Source organism: Entelurus aequoreus, linkage group LG11 (genome assembly GCF_033978785.1).
Source record: "Entelurus aequoreus isolate RoL-2023_Sb linkage group LG11, RoL_Eaeq_v1.1, whole genome shotgun sequence".
In the NCBI taxonomy this organism is placed as follows: Eukaryota; Metazoa; Chordata; class Actinopteri; order Syngnathiformes; family Syngnathidae; genus Entelurus; species Entelurus aequoreus.
Window position 1 is genome coordinate 11,775,615 of NC_084741.1, and position 22,506 is coordinate 11,798,120.

Genomic DNA, 22,506 nt, shown 5'->3' on the forward strand with positions numbered 1-22,506 from the left:
GCAGATCCATTCTATGTGTCATACTTGATCATTTCGCGATATTGCCATATTTTTGCTGAAAGGATTTAGTAGAGAAAATCGACGATAAAGTTCGCAACTTTTGCTCGCTGATAAAAAAAAAGCCTTGCCTGTACCGGAAGTAGCGTGACGTCACAGGAGCTAGTATTCCTCACAATTCCCCATTGTTTACAATGGAGCGAGAGAGATTCGGACCGAGAAAGTGATGATTACCCCATTAGTTTGAGCGAGGATGAAAGATTCGTAGATGAGGAACGTTACAGTGAAGGACTTGAGAGGCAGTGATGGACGTATCTTTTTTCGCTCTGACCGTAACTTAGGTACAAGCTGGCTCATTGGATTCCACACTCTCTCCTTTTTCTATTGTGGATCACGGATTTGTATTTTAAACCACCTCGGATACTATATCCTCTTGAAAATGAGAGCCGAGAACGCGAAATGGACATTCAGTGCCTTTTATCTCCACGACAATACATCGGCGAAATGCTTTAGCTATGAGCTAACGTGATAGCATCGTGCTTTAACTGCATATAGAAACAAAAAAAATAAACCCCTGACTGGAAGGATAGATAGAAAATCAACAATACTATTAAACCGTGGACATGTAAATACACGGTTAATGCTTTCCAGGCTGGCGAAGGTTAACAATGCTGTGCTAACGACGCCATTGAAGCTAACTTAGCAACCGGACCGCACAGAGCTATGCTAAAAACATTAGCTCTCCACCTACGCCAGCCAGCCCTCATCTGCTCATCAACACCTGTGCTCACCTGCGTTCCAGCGATTGGCAGAAGGACGAAGGACTTCACCCGATGCGTTTGGCGGCCCGGAGACGTAGGAAGTCAAGGTGAGGTCGGCGGCTAGCGCGGCTAGCGCTCCAACAAAGTCCTCCTGGTTGTGTTGCTGTAGTCCGCTGCTAATACACCGATCCCACCTACAACTGTCTTCTTTGCAGCCTTCATTGTTCATTAAACAAATTGCAAAACATGTCCAGAATACTGTGGAATTATGAAATGAAAACAGAGCTTTTTGTATAGGATTCTACGGGGTACCATAACTTCCGTTACTCTGACTTCGTCACGCGCATGCGTCATCATACCGCGACGTTTCAGCCGGATATTTCCCGGGAAATTTTAAATGTCACTTTATAAGTTAACCCGGCCGTATTGGCATGTGTTGCAATGCTAAGATTTCATCATTGATATATAAACTATCAGACTGCGTGGTCGGTAGTAGTGGCTTTCAGTAGGCCTTTAACTATATGTATCATATACTGTGTTAGAGTGTCATTTTGTGTCATTTTGGTTGGTGGTGTTCCGCAGGATTTAGTAAATGTAAAAAGTGTGCCGCGGCTCAAAAAAGGTTGAAAATCACTGCTGTATGGTATGAGGATACATCTTGTGAAGTCCTAACCCTAACGTTTCTTAGCAACAATAATGACAATGAGGCTAACAAGAGAAATAGTTGTATAATGGACCAGGACTGGACTTGGTTATTTACCTTTCCCCACTGCTCCTCTTCTCTCCTCTGTCTCTCCTGTCCTTCTTCTTGTGAGTCTTCATGGCCGTCCCGCCGACTGCTTGCCGCATGTCTTTCAGCGGGTCCAAGCTGTCCTTCAGCCGGCGATCTTTCCTCTCCTTCTCCTCCTCGCTTATCTCCTTGGTCTTGCCCTTCTCCTGCTTCTGCTTCTGCTTCTCCTCTTCCTTCTCCTGGGCTGTCTTCATGTACCATGGCGTCACCTCGGTCCCAGGCTGAGGTCCCAGGGACACCAGCAGGCCGATGGCGCGCTCCTGTTTCTCCTGGAAGGACACGCGGGAGTCACGTCATCCCAACACTGGCGGGACAGGAAGAAGGAGCCGTTACCTTCTCCTCTTGCTTCTCCTTGAGGTACTCCTCGTTGCCCTTCTTCTCGGAGGAGTCCTCCAGGGGGAACAGGTTGAGGTGCTCCGAAGCCACACTTTGTCCCTCATCTTTGTCTTCCCGGCTTTCTCCTTCTGCCGACTGGAGAGCTGCTCTTGCTTTCCTCCGCAGATATTCCGTGCGTGCCTGTGGTGCACAGGAGAGGAAATGTGTTTTTACCTCAGCCTGCATGCAGTCACTCACATCTCTGTGTAGGTCCTTTCATGCATTGCCTATTCTAGACAGGCATGAACTAGGCTGCATGTCAAACTCTTTACTCTTCAGTCTACTGCCAGTGATTAGTCAGTCGCGCTTCCCTCGTTGGTCAGGCGTCTAGGATTAGGGATGTCTACTGATATTACGCCGACCTGTCACTTACATCGCCCACTCTTCATCGGTCTATCAATGCATGTCGTATCTAAATATGGATGGTATCGATACATAGGGCTGGGCGGTGAAACAATATCTTATATTTTACAAAAGTGGTATATAATTGAGACAATACCGCCATACCGGTATCTTTTGATGTGTCTTTGTTACGGCCGTGTGCTCTTCTCTGCACAGGGCATCCTCTTTGTGTCGCACCCCCGCCCCTTGCGTGTTTACGGAGGCTTATCTGGCACACAATGATATCAACATTTAAAAAAATGTATGGTCGATATCGGTCGTTATTGATAGTTTTTATGACCTATGGAAATTTCATTTCAGATGTAACCTTCCTCTGATTACAATCCCTTCAGCTATCGAGGCAGATCACACAGGCATGGAAAGCAGCCAGTAAATGTAAACCACATTGAACACTTAACAATAACCTCGTTAAAAGCATTACTCCTCTCTAGTCACTTTATACTTTTTACTGTCTCGCTTTCTTTTACATTGCCTCTTAGAGTGGTCTTAGGCCACATTGTATATTGCATATTGTGTATATTGTGTTGTTTTTGTATATTGTGTGGTTTCTTCTTTTTAAAAAAAATGCAAAGCACCTCAGGGAAGCAATCTAAATTTCGTTGGACCTGTACCTGTACATGCACAATGACAATAAAGATCATTCATTCGTTAAGGTGCAAATATAAGGAATATGTAAGAAATGCCCAATAAAGTGTAAGAAAGTAGTGCAAAGTGTGAAAATGTAAACAGTGTTTGCATGCATATATATATATATATATATATATATATATATATATATATATATATATATATATATATATATATATATATATATATATATATATATATATATATATATATATATATATATATATATATATATAGTACCGTTCAAAAGTTTGGGGTCACCCAAGACTGTCGAGTTTCAGATGAAAGTTCTTTTTCTGGCCATTTTGAGCGTTCAATTGACCCCACAAATGTGATGCTCCAGAAATTCAATCTGCTCAAAAGAAGGTCAGTTTTGTAGCTTCTGTAACGAGCTAAACTGTTTTCAGATGTGTGAACATGATTGCACAAGGGTTTTCTAATCATCAACTAGCCTTCTGAGCCAATGAGCAAACACATTGTACCATTAGAACACTGGAGTGATAGTTGCTGGAAATGGGCCTCTATACATCTATGTAGATATTGCACCAAAAACCAGACATTTGCAGCTAGAATAGTCATTTACCACATTAGCAATGTATAGAGTGTATTTCTTTAAAGTTAAGACTCGTTTAAAGTTATCTTCATTGAAAAGTACAGTGCTTCCTAACGGACCGACCACAGAATGTGAGACTTGGCCTCCACCTCTCATCCACCCGCACGCTGAGCATCGGCTCCCCACAGGGCTGTGTGCTGAGCCCCCTCCTCTACTGCCTCTACACCCATGACTGCAGTCCAGCCCACAGTGACAACCTTATTGCCAAGACGAACAGGCTAAAAAACAGCTTCTTCCCCAGGGCCATAACCACCCTGAACAGACTTCCCCATTGACCCTCATAACTGCCTTCTCTTCGGTGCAATAACCCATTCCACCAACCACCCTGTTTCATGTAGATATTCATGTACATATTCATTTCACCCTCTGTATAGAGTGTACACTTGTTTTATCGCACTGTATGGAATGGCCTCAATCTCGTTACCCTGCGTAATGACAATAAAGCTGATTCTGATTCTGATTCTTTTCCTTCAAAAATAAGGACATTTCAATGTGACCCCAAACTTTTGAACAGTAGTACATATATATATATATATATATATATATATATATATATATATATATATATATATATATATATATATATATATATATATATATATATATATATATATATATATATATATATATATATATACACACAAACACACACACACCGCTGCTGCTCACTGCCCCCCTCACCTCCCAGTGGGTGAACAAGGGGATGGGTCAAATGCAGAGGACAAATTTCACCACACCTAGTGTGTGTGCGTGGTACTTTACCTTTAACTTTAATATGATCATGAAACTAGGGCTGCAACTAACGATTAATTTGATAATCGATGAATCTGTCGATTATTACTTCGATTAATCGATTAATAATCGGATAAAAGAGACAAACTACATTTCTATCCTTTCCAGTATTTTATTGAAAAAAACCAGCATACTGGCACCATGTTGTGGACATTGGGGGTGCAGCATACACCAACAATAACACAGAAATCAATCAATCAATCAATGTTTATTTATATAGCCCTAAATCACAAGTGTCTCAAAGGGCTAATTCATCAGAATTGAATCAGATATTGTACACGTTTCTGTTGTGAATAATAAAGGATTAATTTTAGGCTGCCTCTGAATAATAGCATGAAATATTCCAGCACCTTCATAACGTTTAGTTATACTAAAGCGTCACTCAAATCTAAATATATTTATATAGCTTTATCGGCCCGGCTACATTGATCCATTATGAAACCAACCTGAGATATTTCTGTCCGTTACGTTTATTTCCAAATTGGTAAGCGTGCGTTTTCTCTCTCAAAACGGAGTCAAATGTGCCGGAGACACATTATCAGCCCTGCGTTGCAACAAAGGCATAACTTTAACGTTACTCACAAAAAAGCTGAACTCATGAATGCTTGTTGCCACTATGGACTTAAAAAGTTACGTACTGTGAGTTCTCCCTTCATCCATGGCTACAACATGTTTCTTCTTCAGGTCCTCCTGAAGCAATGTTGTACTTCCGTGCCATTTTGCAGGAAACGGTCTTCTTTGAAGTCTTTAAAGTGAAGTGTTCCCACACTTTTGACGACTTAGGTCGTACACTTTTCTCCATTGAAGCAATGACCTCAAGATGTTTCTCCGCTAAACTATCGGTAGTGTTTTCCTGCGCCATTTTTCGAATTTTTCCAGCAAAGGAGACGCCGTGGTCACGTGAGCTGCACATGACACATCATTGGCTAGCTTACGCCACCTCATGAGACGTAGCCTCACCGCCGCCCTGGCGCTGTTTTGTACTGTTTTTGTACTTAATTTGATTATTGTTTCTCAGCTGTTTGTAAATGTTGCAGTTTATAAATAAAGGTTTATAAAACAAAAAAAAACAACAACAAAAAAATAACCAAAAAATAAAAAATAAAAAAAAATAAAAAAAAGCCTCCGCGCATGCGCATAGCATAGTTCCAACGAATCGATGACTAAATTAATCGCCAACTATTTTGGTAATCGATTTTAATCGATTTAATCGATTAGTTGTTGCAGCCCTACATGAAACGTTATTGTCTTCAACAAAACCTAAAGTATTGTCAATATGTGGAGTAAAATTATTCAACATGTGGCGTAAAGAACTAAAAAAATGTACTAATATGATCATGCAACATTATTGTTTTCAACAAAACCTAAAGCCTGTCAATGTCCATCCATCCATCCATTTCCTACCGCTTATTCCCTTCGGGGTCGCGGGAGGGCGCTGGAGCCTATCTCAGCTACAATCGGGCGGAAGGTGGGGTACACCCTGGACAAGTCACCACCTCATCACAGGGCCAACACAGATAGACAGACAACTAAAAAAACTTAAAAAATTGTACTAATATGATCATGAAACATTATTGTCTTCAATGAAACCTAAAGTCTGTCAATATGTGGAGTAAAATTATTCAACATGTGGAGTAAAGAACGAAAATAATGTACTAATTTGATCATGAAAAACATTATTGCTTTCATTGTCATTTAAAAAAAGATATATGAATGTTGTCTGTCTATCTGTGTTGGCCCTGTGATGAGGTGGCGACTTGTCCAGGGTGTACCCCGCCTTCCGCCCGAATGCAGCTGAGATAGGCTCCAGCGACCAGAGGTGGGTAGTAACGTGCTACATTTACTCCGTTACATCTACTTGAGTAACTTTTGGGATGAATTGTACTTCTAAGAGTAGTTTTAATGCAACATACTTTTACTTTTACTTGAGTATATTTATAGAGAAGAAACGCTACTTTTACTCCGCTCCATTTATCTACATTCAGCTCGCTACTCGCTACTGATTTTTATCCATCTGTTAATGCACGCTTTGTTTGTTTTGGTTTGTCAGACAGACCTTCAAAGTAGGATCTATCGCAGGGGTGGGCAATTAATTTTTACAGGGGGCCGCATGAGCAACCCGAGCACTGCTGGAGGGCCACATCGACAATATTTCAATTAAATTTTGCTCAATATTTTTTTGATGTATACCGTAAGATAAATAATAATAATAATAATAATAATAATAATAATAATAATAATTACTAATAATACTTTCATTTAACCTAACTTAACTTTATACCAAAAGCACTGCTTTGGAAATCATTTGTACCCCTTTCAGAGATCACATTTAGTTCCCCCTTAAACATCCTCATGTTGCACAATGAAATGTAAGCATAGGATGAAGTGTGCATTCCTGTAACTTTCTCTAGTAACAGCATTACATGATTAATATAAATAAATTAACATTAATAATAAATGACAGTAAAATAAGCCCACGTATGACTGAGGAGTCATAGTGTAACTTTGTGTGGTGTTTGAGTTGTCCGACTTTTTGTGTGGCGATAAACGCACCAGTGGTTTAGTGGTATGCGTGTTGGTGACAGATGACAAGTTGGTTTTGGCCTGGTTTGTATGGCAGAAAATGACTAGTTTTTCGAGATAGAAGTGTTTTACTCATGTTTTTGGTGTGGTTATGGCTGAATATAAACAGTTTTGCTCAATAAAGTGATCGATATAATTCCTGTCCTCATAGCATCTCATTAGACGTTACAATAATTGAACGGTGTTGACGAACACCGTTAGGGCCGCTTGTTGTCACTGTCACTCAAAGTTGCATTGCAAAATTACACAGAATAAATGTGTTTATTTTGTTTAGAATTCAGATGGGTTTGATTTGGTGCGCGGCATATATTTGCTGTGCGCAGAGGACGCTTGAGCAGTGCGCAATTGCGCAGGCGCGCACCTTAGAGGGAACGTTGCTTGGCAGTCCATGTCTTGTTGAAAACACGCCATTCCTCATCAACTTTTCTCTTTTTAGTGTCTCGGGTGTAAACCGTGCATCACTTGTCGCTGTGCACCTTCACTCACAGGTTACACACGGACATACGCCCATGAATAACACTTTTCAAAATAAAAGCAGCACAGTTGTAATGCGCGCACGACATAGATGTTTTTTCAACTTTATTTTGTAATTTGTGATTGCAGCTGTTCACATTCACTCACAATCACGCACGCGCATACGTCCACATGGAAGTAATACAAATAACGCTTTTCAAAACAAAAGCAGCACTGTTGTATTGCACTCGACATAGATACTTTTTAAAATGTATTTTGTAATTTATGATTGGCCTCACGCGGGCCGGACAGGGACGCACCAAGGGCCGGATGTGGCCCGCGGGCCGCAGAATGCCCAGGTCTGCTCTATCGCATGCCTGCGTTTCACCAATCAAATACAGTCACTGGTGATGTTTGACTCCGTTTCACCAATCAAATGCAGTCACTGACTCACTGGTGACGTTTGACTCCGTTTCACCGATCAAATGCAGTCACTGGTGACGTTTGACTCCGTTTCACCAATCAAATGCAGTCACTGGTGACGTTTGACTCCGTTTCACCAATCAAATGCAGTCACTGACTCACTGGTGACTTTTGACTCCGTTTCACCAATCAAATACAGTCACTGGCGACGTTTGACTCCTTTTCACCAATCACATGCAGTCACTGGTGACTTTTGACTCCGTTTCACCAATCAAATACAGTCACTGGTGACGTTTGACTCCGTTTCACCAATCACATGCAGTCACTGGTGACGTTTGACTCCGTTTCACCAATCAAATACAGTCACTGGTGACATTTGACTCCGTTTCACCAATCACATGCAGTCACTGGTGACGTTTGACTCCGTTTCACCAATCAAATACAGTCACTGGTGACGTTTGACTCCGTTTCACCAATCACATGCAGTCACTGGTGACGTTTGACTCCGTTTCACCAATCAAATACAGTCACTGGTGACGTTTGACTCCGTTTCACCAATCAAATACAGTCACTGGTGACGTTTGACTCCGTTTCACCAATCAAATACAGTCACTGGTGACGTTTAACTCCATTTCACCAATCAGATGCAGTCACTGGTGACGTTTGACTCCGTTTCACAAATCAAATGCAGTCACTGGTAGGGATGATACTCGACACCGGTTTTCCCGGTTGTTCGAATCCCTTTTTGAGAACCGGTACCCGTTATCGAGACCACTATAGTAAAGAAAAAGAGTTGGTTCTTTATTCGAATCCCTCGGAACGAATCCCGTCCCGACCAGAAATGCTCCGTGTGACATCACAAGAAATGACGTCACGTAGCTCAGTCATTAGGCGCAGATAGGGGAAAGCAGGAAAAAATGGACGGGAAAAAGCGCTCAAAGGTGTAATAAAGTTCAAAACAAAAGGTATAATCCAATGAATAACTTTACTGAGAGATTTGAGCAGGGTACAAACACATGACCAACACTTTTACGACCAACCGGAAACATAGCAACCAGGCTAGCAACGCACCTCCTTTACGGCAGCTGTCGCAACCGCAGCACATACATATATGACATCTCCCTTTTTGAACTTTTGTTTTTCTTTACTTGTAAACAAAACAAAATCACACTATATATGTGTTGTCTGTGTAATTATAAATAATGCAGACGAGGCGTGTTGGCTGAGTTCACAGCGTGCTCATAACCTCATTCTTAGCTGCCGGGTGACGACATGCAACAACACTTTTAGGGGCTACCGCGCATGCTCGTCACTCTCGTTGCATGCTGGGTAGTGTAGTTGTTATATTCCCTAGCTTATAACATATTTCCCCCTATAAAGAAATAATGTTAACTCAATAAAGTGTATTTCTTTTTTTAGCTTTAACTTTTCATTTTTTAGCATTTTAACCATATTTGCAAAGAACCTTTCTCTTCATAGAATTTTCTTTCAATAAAGAAATAAAGTGCAAAAATGTCAAAGCATCATAACAAACAGTTATGTCAAATAGCAGCAGAATTGCACTTTTTGAAGAGCTGTATTATTTTCAGTTTTGTGCCCAAGGGACTGATTTTATTTAACACTATATTATTATTTATACACATATAGTGATCACAGAGACAGGTTGTTTTTGTGTTACTGTATATATTTGTTTTTCTGAAAAATCCCACTTAATATACTTTGGGTAACAATAGTCAATATTTATTTTATTTTATTTTTTTAGGGGGGTAACAGTCAATATTTATTTATTAGATTAAATTGTTTTCTTATATAATAAAAATGAGCTTTTGTTAAACCAAATACTGTGTTTTTTTCCCCATATACAACAACCTATCTGGACTCGATAAGAGAATCGATAAGGAATCGGTTTGATAAGAGGATTCGATAATAGGCTCGAACTCCATCATTTCTTTTCAAACATCATCCCTAGTCACTGGTGACGTTTGACTCCGTTTCACCAATCACATGCAGTCACTGGTGACGTTTGACTCCGTTTCACCAATCAAATGCAGTCACTGGTGACGTTTGACTCCGTTTCACCAATCACATGCAGTCACTGGTGACGTTTGACTCCGTTTCACCAATCACATGCAGTCACTGGTGACGTTTGACTCCGTTTCACCAATCAAATGCAGTCACTGGTGACGTTTGACTCCGTTTCACCAATCACATGCAGTCACTGGTGACGTTTGACTCCGTTTCACCAATCAAATACAGTCACTTGTGACGTTTGACTCCGTTTCACCAATCAAATGCAGTCACTGGTGACGTTTGACTCCGTTTCACCAATCAAATGCAGTCACTGGTGACGTTTGACTCCGTTTCACCAATCACATGCAGTCACTGGTGACGTTTGACTCCGTTTCACCAATCACATGCAGTCACTGGTGACGTTTGACTCCGTTTCACCAATCAAATACAGTCACTGGTGACGTTTGACTCCGTTTCACCAATCAAATACAGTCACTGGTGACGTTTGACTCCGTTTCACCAATCAAATACAGTCACTGGTGACGTTTGACTCCGTTTCACCAATCAAATACAGTCACTTGTGACGTTTGACTCCGTTTCACCAATCAAATGCAGTCACTGGTGACGTTTGACTCCGTTTCACCAATCAAATGCAGTCACTGGTGACGTTTGACTCCGTTTCACCAATCACATGCAGTCATTGGTGACGTTTGACTCCGTTTCACCAATCAAATACAGTCACTGGTGACGTTTGACTCCGTTTCACCAATCAAATACAGTCACTGGTGACGTTTGACTCCGTTTCACCAATCACATGCAGTCACTGGTGAGGTTTGACTCCGTTTTACCAATCAAATGCAGTCACTGGTGATGTTTGACTCCGTTTCACCAATCACATGCGGTCACTGGTGATGTTGGACCAATCAAACAGAGCCAGGCGGTCACATGACCGTCACACGTAAAACTTATTCAGGTGTTACCATTTAGTGGTCAATTGTACGGAATATGTAGTGTACTGTGCAATCTACTAATAAAAGTTTCAATCAATCAATCAAAAGTGTGAAGGAAAAAAATACACTTTTTTATTTCAACCGTACCTCTCTCAAACGCCTAAAGACTGACCGCACAGTTCCTGTCTTCACAATAAAAGTGCCGCTCCATCGCGCCTGCGCTAACAAAATAAGAGTCTCCGAAAGCCAGCGCAAACAAGCTAGCAAGCTACGGAGTTTGCCGCCAATGTATTTCTTGTAAAGTGTATAAAAATGAATATGGAAGCTGGACAAATAAGATGCCAAAAACCAACCACTTTCATGTGGTATTAGACAGAAAGGAGGAACTTTTTTTCTCCTCCATTTGAAAACGTGGACGTTATCAGCACTGCTGTCTGATTCCAATCAATGCAAGTCATCAGAATCAGGTCATACACCAACTTATATTTTTGTCTTCATGAAAGAAAGGAATCTATATGTTAAACATGCATGTATATTCATTAAAACACCTTTAACATGTGAACAAAAACAGCAAAATAAATAAATATAAATTATATACTGTATATATAAATGTATGTATGTATATATATATATATATATATATATATATATATACCTGTATATGATATGATAAGTGTGTGTATGTATATGTGTAACTGTTGCTACTAATAATTATTATAATTTGTTTTATTTCTCTAAAAACAGAATAGTAAGTTAAGTTCATAAAAGGGAATTCAAATCAAAATGCATAAAAGTTCATAAGAAGGCTATATTTAAGTTACTATGGTTAAAAATGTAATTTCATGCCTTTTTGTTAAGTTTGTGGGCATACTTTTATTTTGAAGTGTCTCGTTTGGTCTGTCGTCTGATGTAAGGAAGCTACTTCCGGGTATGAGTAAACATTTTTGATGCAATGTGAAGGCAGAAAGAGAGAGACTGACTGTCACAAAGACTAAAAAGTGTCACAAGGACTTTAAGCGTTTGGGCTACAAGAGCCTGAAGATCACAATTTCCTCCTAAAAGAAGCATGCAGGCCAACGAGGTATTTGTTTGTCATTTCTGTTTGTATTTACTTCTGTAAAATGTTTGATCCACATGCTGTGCATGTTGTTATTTTTACGTTTGTAACGTGCTTTATTTTATTTCAGTTTTCACGGTGAATTTGAAGGGAAAGGAAGCCTTCAAATAAATCAGTTCAAGAAAGCCATTGTGTCTGAGTTGGGAAATTGTGTTAGATGTAAATATAAACGGAGTACAATGATTTGCAAATCCTTTTCAAGCCATATTCAATTGAATGCACTACAAAGACAACATATTTGATGTTCAAACTCATAAACTTTATTTTTTTTTGCAAATAATAATTAACTTAGAATTTCATGGCTGCAACACATGCCAAAGTAGTTGGGAAAGGGCATGTTCACCACTGTGCTACATGGCCTTTCCTTTTAACGACACTCAGTAAACGTTTGGGAACTGAGGAGACACATTTTTGAAGCTTCTCAGGTGGAATTCTTTCCCATTCTTGCTTGATGTACAGCTTAAGTTGTTCAACAGTCCGGGGGTCTCCCTTGTGCTATTTTAGGCTTCATAATGCGCCACACATTTTCAATGTCTGGACTACAGGCAGGCCAGTCTAGTACCCGCACTCTTTTACTATGAAGCCACGTTGATGTAACACGTGGCTTGGCATTGTCTTGCTGAAATAAGCAGGGGCGTCCATGGTAACGTTGCTTGGATGGCAACATATGTTGCTCCAAAAGCTGTATGTACCTTTCAGCATTAATGGTGCCTTCACAGATGTGTAAGTTACCCATGTCTTGGCCACTAATACACCCCCATACCATCACACATGCAGCCTTTTACACTTTGCGCCTAGAACAATCCGGATGGTTCTTTTCCTCTTTGGTCCGGAGGAGACGACGTCCACAGTTTCCAAAAACAATTTGTAATGTGGACTCGTCAGACCACAGAACACTTTTCCACTTTGTATCAGTCCATCTTAGATGAGCTCAGGCCCAGCGAAGCTGACGGCGTTTCTGGGTGTTGTTGATAAACGGTTTTTGCCTCGCATAGGAGAGTTTTAACTTGCACTTACAGATGTAGCGACCAACTGTAGTTACTGACAGTGGGTTTCTGAAGTGTTCCTGAGCCCATGTGGTGATATCCTTTACACACTGATGTGGCTTGTTGATGCAGTACAGCCTGAGGGATGGAAGGTCACGGGCTTAGCTGCTTACGTGCAGTGATTTCTCCAGATTCTCTGAACCCTTTGATGATATTACGGAGCGTAGATGGTGAAATCCCTAAATTCCTTGCAATAGCTGCTTGAGAAAGGTTTTTCTTAAACTGTTCAACAATTTGCTCACGCATTTGTTGACAAAGTGGTGACCCTCGCCCCATCCTTGTTTGTGAATGACTGAGCATTTCATGGAATCTACTTTTATACCCAATCATGGCACCCACCTGTTCCCAATTTGCCTGTTCACCTGTGGGATGTTCCAAATAAGTGTTTGATGAGCATTCCTCAACTTTATCAGTATTTATTGCCACCTTTCCCAACTTCTTTGTCACGTGTTGCTGCCATCAAATTCTAAAGTTAATGATTATTTGCACACAAAAAAAATGTTTATCAGTTTGAACATCAAATATGTTGTCTTTGTAGCATATTCAACTGAATATGGCTTGAAAAGGATTTGCAAATCATTGTATTCCGTTTATATTTACATCTAACACAATTTCCAAACTCATATGGAAACGGGGTTTGCAGATCACCTCGACTTGGTCATTTATTAAGTAATTGATTAACGTTAAAAATGTTTTATTGAGGTGTTACCATTTAGTGGTACGGAATATGTACTGTACTGTGCAATCTACTAATACAAGTTTCAATTAATCCATCAATGAATGCCTACTGAGCCTATGGTGCTGTTAAGTTATTGTGGCTCAATTTGCCTGAATTTTTTTTATGTTAATGTATTATTATTTCATATATACAATATTGTTTTAGTTGCTTAAGAGATATTCCTGGCTCTGAATTTGCTCGTTGCTATTTTTATGTTTTTGTGCATTATTTGTTGCCGTCATCATTAAACGAACAGGTTACTCATCAGTTACTCAGTACTTGAGTAGTTTTTTCACAACATACTTTTTACTTTTACTCAAGTAAATATTTGGGCGACTACTCCTTACTTTTACTTGCAGTAATACATCTCTAAAGTAACAGTACTCTTACTTGAGTACAATTTCTGGCTACTCTACCCACCTCTGCCAGCGACCCCGAAAGGGATAAGCGGTAGAAAATGGATGGCTGGATATATATGTTCCCTATGAAGAATGCAATGGGTAAAGGTCACCTCCTGCTCGGCTCTGTCCACTCGTCGCTTGGCCTCACGTTCCTCCTCCGCAGCCTGGGCTTCATCCCTCCTCACACGGGCCACATTGTCCTTGTTCCGGACGTGCCAGCTCTTCTTGGGCAGGATGTTCATGGTGGCCCTGCATCGGGGGAAGGTCAACAAATGTCAGCTTTGATTGTAAATAATAATTCAAAGTGATTATCTTGTGTGATGACTGTATTATGATGATAGTATATATCTGAACTAGGGATGTCCGATAATGGCTTTTTGCCGATATTGTCCAACTCTTTAATTACCGATACCGATATCAACCGATACCGATATCAACCGATATATACAGTCGTGGAATTAACACATTATTATGCCTAATTTGGACAACCAGGTATGGTGAAGATAAGGTACTTTTTAAAAAAAGGAATCAAATAAAATAAGATAAATAAATTAAAAACATTTTCTTGAATAAAAAAGAAAGTAAAACAATATAAAAACAGTTACATAGAAACTAGTAATTAATGAAAATTTGTAAAATTAACTGTTAAAGGTTAGTATTATTAGTGGACCAGCAGCACGCACAATCATGTGTGCTTACGGACTGTATCCCTTGCAGACTGTATTGATATATATTGATATATAATGTAGGAACCAGAATATTAATAACAGAAAGAAACAACCCTTTTGTGTGAATGAGTGTGAATGAGTGTAAATGGGGGAGGGAGGTTTTTTGGGTTGGTGCACTAATTGTAAGTGTATCTTGTGTTTTTTATGTGGATTTAATAAAAAACAACAAAAAAAACAACAAAAAAAAACAAAAAAACCCGATACTGATAATAAAAAAACCAATACCGATAATTTCCGATATTACATTTTAACGCATTTATCGGCCGATAATATAATACCGGCGGGCCAGCTCTAATGTTAATTTGATATCACTTCAAGGGCCAAATGAAATTACACGGCGGGCCAAATTTGGCCCGCGGGCCAGAGTTTGACACCCATGACGTAAATCAATTCATGGTTCAGATTAGAGATGTCCGATAATATGGTTCAGATTAGAGATGTCCGATAATATCGGCAGACCGATATTATCGGACATCTCTAATCTGAACCATGAATTGATTTACGTCATGGGTGTCAAACTCTGGCCCGCGGGCCAGATTAGAGATGTCCGATAATATCGGCAGACCGATATTATCGGACATCTCTAATCTGAACCATGAATTGATTTACGTCATGGGTGTCAAACTCTGGCCCGCGGGCCAAATTTGTCCCGCCGTGTAATTTCATTTGGCCCTTGAGGTGATATCAAATTAACATTAGAGCTGGCCCGCCGGTGTTATACCGCTAATACTCATACTTGCCAACCCTCCCGATTTTCCCGGGAGTCTCCAGAATTTCAGTGCCCCTCCCGAAAATCTCCCGGGGCAACCATTCTCACGAATTTCTCCCGATTTCCACCCGGACAACAATATTGGGGGCGTGCCTTAAAGGCACTGCCTTTAGCGTCCTCTACAACATGTCGTCACGTCTGCTTTTCCTCCATACAAACAGCGTGCTGGCCCAGTCACATGATATATGCGGCTTTTACACACACATAAGTGAATGCAAAGCATACTTGATCAACAGCCAAACATGTCACACTGAGGGTGGTCGTATAAACAACTTTAACACTGTTACAAATATACGCCACGCTGTGAACCCACACCAAACAAGAATGACAAACACATTTCGGGAGAACATCCGCACCGTAACACAACATAAACACAACAGAACAAATACCCAGAACCCCTTGTAGCACTAACTCTGCCGGGACGCTACAATATACACCCCTGCTACAACCAAACCCCCTCCCCCCCCCCCCCGACCCCCCACCCCCCAAACCCTCAACACAATGCCTCAGCTCCGCACCCAAGCTGCTCAATTGCTCTCCATGTTCAGCAGCACTTATCTATGTGAGCAAATTTTCTCCTCAATGAAGATGACGAAAACGTCTCACAGGATACGTCTGACTGATGAACACCTTGGTTGGATAATGAAGGTTGCCTCAGCTCAAAGCCTGAGCCCCGACATTAATGAACTGGCATCCCAGAAAAGATGGCAGGTATCTGGCTTGGGCACATCAGATTAGATCATTGTGTTGCAAACTGAGCAGTTTAAAGGCCTGAATGGTTGATTTATTCATTGTTATTTTATTTTCTAATTTATTATTAGCCTGTGGAAAAAGTTAATGTTGATATTTACCTCAGAAGGCTGCAAATAGTAAAGAGGCATTACATTTTTTTATTTAATATACCATTGATGTTTTTTCGTTTGTTCTTTGAAAGTTGATTTTGCACTATTAAGTTATATAAGCGTTGCTTGTTCCATATTCAGTGTTAAAGCAAATCAGTGTAGCAAACTGAGCAATAATTAAAGGCCTACTGAAACCCACTACTACCGACCACGCAGTCTGATAGTTTATATATCAATGATGAAATCTTAACATTATAACACATGCCAATACGGCCGGGTTAACTTATAAAGTGACATTTTAAATTTGCCGCTAAACTTCCGGTTCGAAACGCCTCTGAGGATGACGTATGCGTGTGACGTAGCCCGGCGAACACGGGTATGCCTTCCACATTGAAGCCGATACGAAAAAGCTCTGTTTTCATTTCATAATTCCACAGTATTCTGGACATCTGTGTTCGTGAATCTGTTTCAATCATGTTCATTGCATTATGGAGAAGGAAGCCGAGCAAGCAAAGAAGAAAGTTGTCGGTGCGAAATGGACGTATTTTTCGAACGTAGTCAGCCACAACAGTACACAGCCGGCGCTTCTTTGTTTACATTCCCGAAAGATGCAGTCAAGATGGAAGAACTCGGATAACAGAGACTCTAACCAGGAGGACTTTTGATTTGGATACACAGACGCCTGTAGAGAACTGGGACAACACAGACTCTTACCAGGATTACTTTGATTTGGATGACAAAGACGCAGACGTGCTACTGTGAGTATGCAGCTTTGGCTTTTTTTTGCGTATGTACGTAACTTTTTTAAAATATATAAGCTTTATGAACCTTGGGTTAGGTGAACGCTCTTTTGGGCTGAGTGATTGTGTGTGTTGATCATGTGTTTGAATTGTATTGGCGTGTTCTATGGAGCTAGGAGCTAGCAGAGGAGCTAGGAGCTAGCATAACACGTACCGTACCGTACGTGTGCGTCACGTACGTAACTTTTTAAAAATATATAAGCTTTATGAACCTTGGGTTAGGTGAACGGTCTTTTGGGCTGAGTGATTGTGTGTGTTGATCAGGTGTTTGAATTGTATTGGCGTGTTCTATGGAGCTAGGAGCTAGCAGAGGAGCTAGCATAACAAACACGCAGGTGTTATTATGCAGGATTAATTTGTGGCATATTAAATATAAGCCTGGTTGTGTTGTGGCTAATAGAGTATATATATGTCTTGTGTTTATTTACTGTTGTAGTCATTCCCAGCTGAATATCAGGTACCGTGAGTATGCAGCCTTGGCTGCTAAACATTCGATAACTTGACCGTATGTGCGCGTCACGTACGTAACTTTTTAAAAATATATAAGCTTTATGAACCTTGGGTTAGGTAAACGGTCTTTTGGGCTGAGTGATTGTGTGTATTGATCAGGTGTTTGAATTGTATTGGCGTGTTCTATGGAGCTAGGAGCTAGCAGAGGAGCTAGGAGCTAGCATAACAAACACGCAGGTGTTTTTATGCAGGATTAATTTGTGGCATATTAAATATAAGCCTGGTTGTGTTGTGGCTAATAGAGTATATATATGTCTTGTGTTTATTTACTGTTGTAGTCATTCCCAGCTGAATATCAGGTCACCCCCGGCTCTCACAGCATCTTCCCTATCTGAATAGCTTCCACTCCCCACTAGTCCTTCACTTGCACTTTACTCATCCACAAATCTTTCATCCTCGCTCAAATTAATGGGGAAATTGTCGCTTTCTCGGTCCGAATCTCTCTCACTTCATGCGGCCATCATTGTAAACAATAGGGAACTTTGCGTATATGTTCAACTGACTACGTCACGCTACTTCCGGTAGGGGCAAGCCTTTTTTTTATCAGATACCAAAAGTTGCAATCTTTATCGTCGTTGTTCTATACTAAATCCTTTCAGAAAAAATATGGCAATATCGCGAAATGATCAAGTATGACACATAGAATAGATCTGCTATCCCCGTTTAAATAAAAAAAATTCATTTCAGTAGGTCTTTAACGTTTTATTCATGCACTTTCTCTTGCTACTTCAAGGCTTGAATGTTTGATTCATTCATTATTGTTATTTTATTTTCAAATGTATTATTAGCCTGTGGAAAAAGTTAATGTTGATATTTACCTCAGAAGGCTGCAAATAGAAAAGAGGCATTACATTTTTATTTAAATTGTATTTGATATGCCATTGATATTTTTGAATTATTATTATTATTATTTGAAACTGGATTTTGCATGTCACTATAAAGTTATATAAGCCTTGCTTGTTCAATATTCATTGCAAAACCTGTTTGGGTCCCTATTAAAAGGTTCATTTGTTCAACCTTGGACCGCGGCTTTGTTCAGTTTTACATTTTGGCCCACTTTGTATTTGAGTTTGACACCCCTGATTTACGTGGACCCCGACTTAAACAAGTTGAAAAACGTATTGAGGTGTTACCATTTAGTGGTCAATTGTAGGGAATATGTACTTCACTGTGCAATCTACTAATAAAAGTCTTAATCAATCAATCAAAAGCTAGCATCTTTAAGTTGTGGAAGCTAGCAGCGGGAAGCTAACAAGTAGCATTAGCCTCGTCGCCTGCTGCTCCATTGCGGACATGTTTACATTTGCAGCAGTTTTAACCTTCTATGTCACTTAAAAAAATGCACTTTCTAAACACTAACACTGCAAGAAAAGCTGAAAAGAGATGAAAGTCACTTACTTCGTTTACGAGTCGCTTCTGCTGGCTAGCCACCGGAAGTAAACAAGAGATGTGACTTTGGCGAACGAGTCGGTTTTTTTGAACGGCTCTCTTAATGTACAATAAGAACCGCTCGTTTGATACAGCGTCACCCGACTTCAACACGAGTCAAAGGAAGCATTTAAAAATTCACTTTTTATTATTATTGTGTGAATGCTCCAAAACATTCACACAATAATATGGTTTTCTACACTAAAATTCATCTATTTATTAAACAACTTCTTCTCTAGATTTTGGCGCTATACCTTCCACATTTTTTACCCAATTGAAAGCGTTCCAAACTGTTCAGCCTATTCGGGAATGGCAGGCTTTCCCTTGACAAATTCCCCAAAATTCCCCAAAATTCCCAGATTTCCCAGAATTCCAGGTTTTCCGGGACATTTTTCCCATTCAAAATGAATTGGCCATTTTTCAAACTTCGACCATTTCCACATTTTTCAACCCATTCAAACCATTCCACCTTCAACACATTCCACCATCCTGGAAATTCAAACAATCCTCTTAATCAGGACAAAAAAACAAAGTTGTTTTTTGAAATGGAAAAATTCCCGATTACCCAGAAATTCCGTAATACTATTTCTCAATTCAACATGTTACTACTTCAACATTTCTCCACCGATTTGAAAAATTTCAACACCAACCATTTCAACTCATTCAGACCATTCAAGTCTTTTATCATTTTCAAAAAAATTCCCGCTTTTCCCGAAATTCCCAATGGGACATTCTTCAAAGTTCCACAACTGCCACATTTTTCATCTGATTCAAACTGTTCACACTTCAAAATGTTCAGCCTGTTTGGGAAATGTGTGCTAAAAAAGTTCCAGGATTTATCTTATTTTTTCCTTAATTTTCCCCATTCAAAATCAATTGTCCATTTTTCAAACTTCCACCATTTCCAAATTTTTCAACCCATTCAAACCATTCCACCTTCAACACATTCCACTTATCCTGGAAATTCAAACATCCCCTTTTCCAGGTTCAAAAATCTTCCAGGATTTTCCAGAATTCCTGGTTTTCCAAAGCCCTATTCCCACCCTTTTTTCCTGGCGACTACTCCTTCCACATTTGTCAACCCACTACAACCGTTCCACATTCAAAACATTCCACCATCCTGGAAATTCAAACTTCCCCTTTTCTAAGTTCAAAAATATTCCAGGATTTTCCAAAATTCCTGGTTTTCCAAAGCCCTATTTCCACCCTTTTTTTTCCTGGCGACTACTCCTTCCACATTTGTCAACCCACTTCAACTGTTCCACCTTCAACACATTCCACCATTCTGGAAATTCAAACTTCCCCTTTTCCAAGTTCAAAAATATTCCCAGATTTCCTGGTTTTCCAGGACATTTTTCCCATTCAAAATGAATCAGCCATTTTTCAAACTTCCACCATTTCCAAATTTTTCAACCCATTCAAACCATTCCACCTTCAACACATTCCACTTATCCTGGAAATTCAAACATCCCCTTTTCCAAGTTCAAAAATCTTCCAGGATTTTCCAGAATTCCCGGTTTTCCATTGCCCTATTTCCACCCTTTTTTACTGGTGACTACTCTTTCCACATTTGTCAACCCACTTTAACCATCCCACCGTCAAAAAATTCCTCTTAATTAGGACAAAAAACGAAGTTGTTTTTTGAACTGGAAAAATTCCTGTTTTTCCGAAATTCCTGGAATTCAATTCAACATGTTACTACTTCAACATTTCTCCACCAATTTGAAAAATTCCAACACCAACCATTTCTACTCATTCAGACCATTTAAGTGTTCTACCATTTTCAAAAAAAATTCCAGATTTTCCCGAAATTCCCTAATACCATTTACTACTTCAACATTTCTTGACCGATTTAAACAATTCCAACACCAACCAATTCAGCTCATTCAGGACATTCATGCTCCTAATCATTTTTTTTTTTTAAATCCCGCTTTTCCCAAAATTCCCAAATTTCCAGGAAGTTCCCATTGAAATGAATGGGACATTTTTCCAAGTTGCACAATTTTTCAACCACTTTAAACCCTACCAACATCAATGCATTCCACATTCAAACTAACACTTTCCTAAGTTCCAAACCAAATTCAAGTTTTCCTGGAAATTCCAACTCTTCGACATTCAAACCATTCCAACATTCAAACTATTCTTCCATTCATACTACATCCTGTCATCATTTCACTTCAACTTCAGCATTGGAGCATTTACACGCAATTCCTTCAGGAATTGACTCTTCTAGTTTTAAATTGGCATTTGTTTTTATGTATGCTTTGTAATTTTGTATTCTGGTTCATTGTTCTGAAGTAGTTCAAGCGTTTTAATATTTCATTTTTATTGATGATTTTTTTTTTTGTCTGTATAAAAATACAGACGTTTATTTGGTAATTGAAAATTCCAACATAAATGCTTATTTTGAAAATGTAATTTTGTTTACAGATTATATGCAATCTGTTGTTGTGTTCCCCAATTTTGAGTGTACATAAAATGAAGGTGTATGTTGCTGGACATAATCTGGACTGGACCTGGTTTTAAGAACCCTTTAAACAATCTAATTTCATTGACAACCTGGTCTGGTGAAGATAAGGTCCTTTAAAAAAATAAAATGAAATAAAAATAAAAATAAAGATGAATAAATAAAAAACATTTTCTTGAATAAAAAATAAAGTAAAACAATATAAAAACAGTTACATAGAAACTAGTAATGAATGAAAATTAGTAAAATTAACTGTAAAAGGTTAGTACTATTAGTGGACCAGCAGACTGTATTGTTCTATAATGTAGGAACCAGAATATTAATAACAGAAAGAAACAACCCTTTTGTGATAATGAACCCCAAAAGGGACAAGCGGTAGAAAATGGATGGATGGATGGATGGAGTGTGAATGTGGGAGGGTTTTTTTTTGGGTTGGTGCACTAATTGTAAGTGTATCTTGTGTTTTTTATGTTGATTTAATTTATTAAAAATAAAATAAAACTTCAAACTAGTGACATTACTATCAAAGCATAGGAATATGGCACCACCTAAAGGAGTGTTTACCATGAAAACACACAAAAAAAATTTTTACAGTCAATATTTCAGAATAATTCCCCAACATTAGACAAATATTTGGTTAGATTCAAATGATCCTGATCCACATTTTATTTCATAAAGCTACCAGTGAATTGAGACCCATAAATCCCATCACTGATGAGTAAACATTGCAAGTACTAGCACTGGCCACTAGATGGCGGTAGGAGTCATTGGATTTATTAGTGCGAGAGAAGAAGATCGTTTGTTTCCACACGTTGGATTGCGTAATAAACATTTGGGCAAATTATTGTCTTTCCAAGCCAAACAGGACATTGAAGTTTTTGTTTTTAAAAAATAGTTGACTTTT

General features: G+C 39.4%; 1 protein-coding gene across 2 annotated transcripts in view; it reads right to left on the bottom strand.

The window, feature by feature from the left end:
- The window catches only part of leng1 (leukocyte receptor cluster (LRC) member 1), a 22,653-nt gene extending 3,464 nt beyond the window's left edge, over positions 1–19,189 (bottom strand). Inside the window, exons 1-4 of one of the 2 annotated variants that reach the window (XM_062062497.1) lie at positions 19,106–19,189; positions 14,169–14,331; positions 1,882–2,064; positions 1,519–1,817 (exon numbers count right to left, since the gene is read on the bottom strand). In XM_062062497.1, the coding sequence (XP_061918481.1) occupies positions 1,519–1,817; positions 1,882–2,064; positions 14,169–14,300 (614 nt within the window). In that variant the 5' untranslated portion in view covers positions 14,301–14,331; positions 19,106–19,189. The remainder of the gene's footprint in view (positions 1–1,518; positions 1,818–1,881; positions 2,065–14,168; positions 14,332–19,105) is intronic. The other variant, XM_062062498.1, reaches the window with a different exon arrangement.
- Between the last annotated feature and the right edge of the window lie 3,317 nt (positions 19,190–22,506).